Source organism: Salpingoeca rosetta (genome assembly GCF_000188695.1).
Source record: "Salpingoeca rosetta unplaced genomic scaffold supercont1.16, whole genome shotgun sequence".
Classification (NCBI taxonomy): Eukaryota; class Choanoflagellata; order Craspedida; family Salpingoecidae; genus Salpingoeca; species Salpingoeca rosetta.
In genome coordinates this window covers 769,415-772,725 of record NW_004754918.1, presented here as the reverse complement: position 1 = coordinate 772,725, position 3,311 = coordinate 769,415, and the positions used below count along the sequence as shown (strand labels likewise).

General features: G+C 55.7%; 2 protein-coding genes across 2 annotated transcripts in view; one reads left to right on the top strand and one right to left on the bottom strand.

Moving 5' to 3' along the window:
• PTSG_07140 (TK/HMTK protein kinase) overlaps positions 1-2,243 on the bottom strand; it is a gene marked incomplete at both ends in the record, with an annotated part of 4,958 nt that extends 2,715 nt beyond the window's left edge. Inside the window, 5 exons of the mRNA XM_004992500.1 lie at positions 350-618; positions 883-1,000; positions 1,236-1,379; positions 1,551-1,701; positions 1,953-2,243. Coding sequence (XP_004992557.1) covers positions 350-618; positions 883-1,000; positions 1,236-1,379; positions 1,551-1,701; positions 1,953-2,243 — 973 coding nt within the window. The remainder of the gene's footprint in view (positions 1-349; positions 619-882; positions 1,001-1,235; positions 1,380-1,550; positions 1,702-1,952) is intronic.
• A 522-nt stretch (positions 2,244-2,765) lies between these two features.
• PTSG_07139 (TK/HMTK protein kinase) overlaps positions 2,766-3,311 on the top strand; it is a gene marked incomplete at its 5' end in the record, with an annotated part of 6,721 nt that continues 6,175 nt past the window's right edge. Inside the window, one exon of the mRNA XM_004992499.1 lies at positions 2,766-2,798. Within this exon, the coding sequence (XP_004992556.1) occupies positions 2,766-2,798 (33 nt within the window). The remainder of the gene's footprint in view (positions 2,799-3,311) is intronic.

Below are 3,311 nucleotides of genomic sequence, written 5' to 3'. Positions count from 1 at the left end.
TAGGTAGGTTGCTCAAACACGCCGATGATGCGGCCTGTTGCCTCCCCAGAGGCATTTCGCCCGCCAGAGGCTGCGGCAGCCTCGACTTGTGAAGGATGGCGTTAGAGGAAAGGAGGATTGTGTGCGGTTGTCAAGTGGTGGTGATGCAGACGTTAGGCGTTGGTGTGGAGGGACATACACAGAAAGATGGGAAGAAAGACAGACAAGATGGACAGACAGAGAGAACGACGGACGCACATTTACAGACAGACAGATGGACGAACAGAGAAAACGTCAGGGAGACAGACAGAGAGACAGAGACACAGACAGACACAGACACCGACAGGCAGACAGACAGACACCACAGGACGTGCAAACAAGCGAACCTCCTCTGGGGATTTCCCGTCCATGATCTGTGCGGCCATCTGCTCCTGCTGCTTCTGCTTCAGCTCGGCGACGAGCGCCTTCTGGGCGGTGTCGATGGCGCGGCGAATCGAGGGCGTGCCTTCTTCGATGGCGCTGGGGGTGAACACGCTGCAGTGCATCCGGTCGAGACGCCGTTCGTGCACGATGTACGAAAAATGCTCGCCAGTCATCTTGGCATACGACACGTCCCGGATGAAGAAGTGTTGCAGCTCCCTGGTGGTGACAGGTGGTGGCAGTCGGGTTGGTTGTTCAGGGGGTTGGGTTGGGTTGGGAGACAAGGGTGGTGACAGGACAGGTGGTGAGGCAGCGGAAAGAGACGAGTTTGCACGACGCCATTCATGTGCGACTGACAGACATGTTCACACAGCAGCACGTCCCGCAACACAACACGAAGTGCCAGCACCACCTCCAACACCAACACAACCAACAACTACAATCCCAGCAGCAACAGCAACATCAACAGCGGCAGCAGCGTACCCGCCGTGCTTGGTGTCCTCGACGACAAAGGCCTTTGCGTAGATCTTGATGGTGGCGGGTACGGGCTTTGCTCCAATCTTCAGCACGCGATCGCGCCCTTCCTCAAGCACTTCATCGCCTGTGGCAGGAAGAGGACACCCGGGGGGGGGGTGGTGGGGAGTGTAGAGGGTGGTTGTGTGAAGAATGAGTGTCGGGCGTGACGGCGAAGCGAGTCAACATGCGAGGCGTGCACACACGCATGAACATGGTCACATACGCACGCACACATGCACCATTGCTAGAGCCCAAGCACCTCCTCCCCCTCCATCCACACCACACATACGCACGCACACGACACGTATGTGCGAACGCACCTTTTGGCTTGCTGACGTTGACGGTACCGAGGTATGTGCCCGGGTACGACTGCTGCAGCTCGCCCTTATCAAGCTCGGGCTGCTTGGCGGTGGACGCGGCCAGCGCATCCCGCTTCGACGTGCTGCGGCGGCGCGCGCCCTTGCCTGAGGTTTGAGTGAGTAGGTGAGTGAGTGAGTAGGTGAGAGAGAGAGAGTGTGTGTGTGTGTGTGAGTGAGTGTGTGAGTGAGTGATTGAGTGAGTGAGCGAGTGAGTGAGTGAGTGAGTGAGTGAGTGAGTGGGTGACCAGGAAGTCATCAAACAGTGTCGCAGGCTACCTTTCTTGTCTGCAGCGGCCTCTGTCTTCTCTCCCTTGAGCGCCTTGAACGCCTCATTGATGGCGACGGGGATGAGATGCGCGTCGCGTGCAACGCGGAAGGTGTGGCATGTGTTCAGACGCGCCTGCGCGTCATGCTCAAAGAACGACACCTGTCGCAGCACAAGACAACAGCCATGAATGGGGGCAGATAGGGACGATGGTGAGTTGACATTGCTACCACTACCTGCGACAGATTGATGACGTGGGCGCTCGTGAACAAGTGGCACATGTGCAACCACAAATTGCCACTGGCCCACGACGGACATGAAGTCGAGGCAGTGACAACCTGTTCTCCGAACACGAGCAGCTGCAACAAGAGCAGGAACAGGAACAACAGTAGCATAGCAGTGGCACAACTGACCAGCTTATCGTCAATGGGGTCCTGTGCCACAAAGGTGACGTGCTTGATGTTGACCTCCTTCACCACGTCCTTCGTCTTGGCGTCAATCAGGTACAACCCCAGGACAGTGACCTTGAGGCGGATGGGCTTTGCCTTGAGTTTCAAGTCCCGAAGCCGCTGCACGGCGTTGGTTGCAATGTCGTTGCCGGTCGCCGCCTTCACCGGGACAGAGCCGACGTACTTGACTTTGAACTCCTCAATCTCCTGGCCATAGTCAATATGGCTCTTCACCTTGGACGATGAGCCTCCCATCTTCACTTGTCTCCACGGGTTGCTGTGTGTCGTGTTGTGTTCTCCTCACGCCTCCTGCCACTGCTGCTTCTCGTACACTCCTCCTCTTCCTCTTCTTCTTCTTCTTCGGAAGCGAACCTGTGTTTTGATCGAGTGCAGTGGCTCTTCGCCTCGCCCTGCCTGTCCCAAGATCACCACTGCCTGCCTCAAGCTTGCTTGCTTGCTTCTTGCGACGTCGCTGGATGGGGGTGACGGTAAGGGGCGTGAGTTGTTGTTGTTGTTGTGGGTGTGTGTGTGTGTGTTGTTGTGGGAAGTGGCGTGTGTTTGTTTTTGGTTTGTTTTGATTGGTGGTGGTGGTTGTGGTTGCACCCATCCCCTCGCATCCCATCGCATCCCCTCGCATCGTTCTCCCACCGTTCTCCCGCCACACGCCCCGCTGCCACGGGTTGGTCACATACACACACTGGTCGTTTCTCTCACACGCTGTACCACTCTCCAGCGTCGTCATGTCGGATACGCATGCAAACTCGCCCGCTTACCAGGATGCCATCATCAACCAGCGATCCCTCTCTGCACGTGCGTGCGTGTGTGTGTGTGTGTGCGTGCGTGTGTGTGTGTGTGCGTGCGTGCGTGCGTGCGTGCGTGTGTGTGTGTGTGTGTGTGTGTGTGTGTGTGTGTGTGTGTGTGTGTGTGTGTGCGTGTGTGTGTGTGTGTGTTTGCGCTTGTGACAGCACCCTCTTGCACTCGATGCGTAAATATCCCTCTTGCTCTCCATACACCATACAATACGTAACGAGTTCCTCCCCTTCTTGCACTCAAAAAACCTTATTGGCGCGCACTTCTTGAAGGGAACAAAACCTCGGAAAGGGAGTTAGGGTGTTTGATAGAAAAGACCTTGGTTCGTGTGTCGTCAAAACACCAAAAGGAATTAAGTACTGCAATTACCCCCCACAGAGAAAGGTGGGTTCTTGCCACTGTCTACTGAACCCCATGAACTCCTGTTTTTTTCCAATAGAGTAAGTAGAGTAGATTGAAAATTGAGATTAGATGAGAAATGACACAATGGGCCACCATCTGAGCCATAGTCGA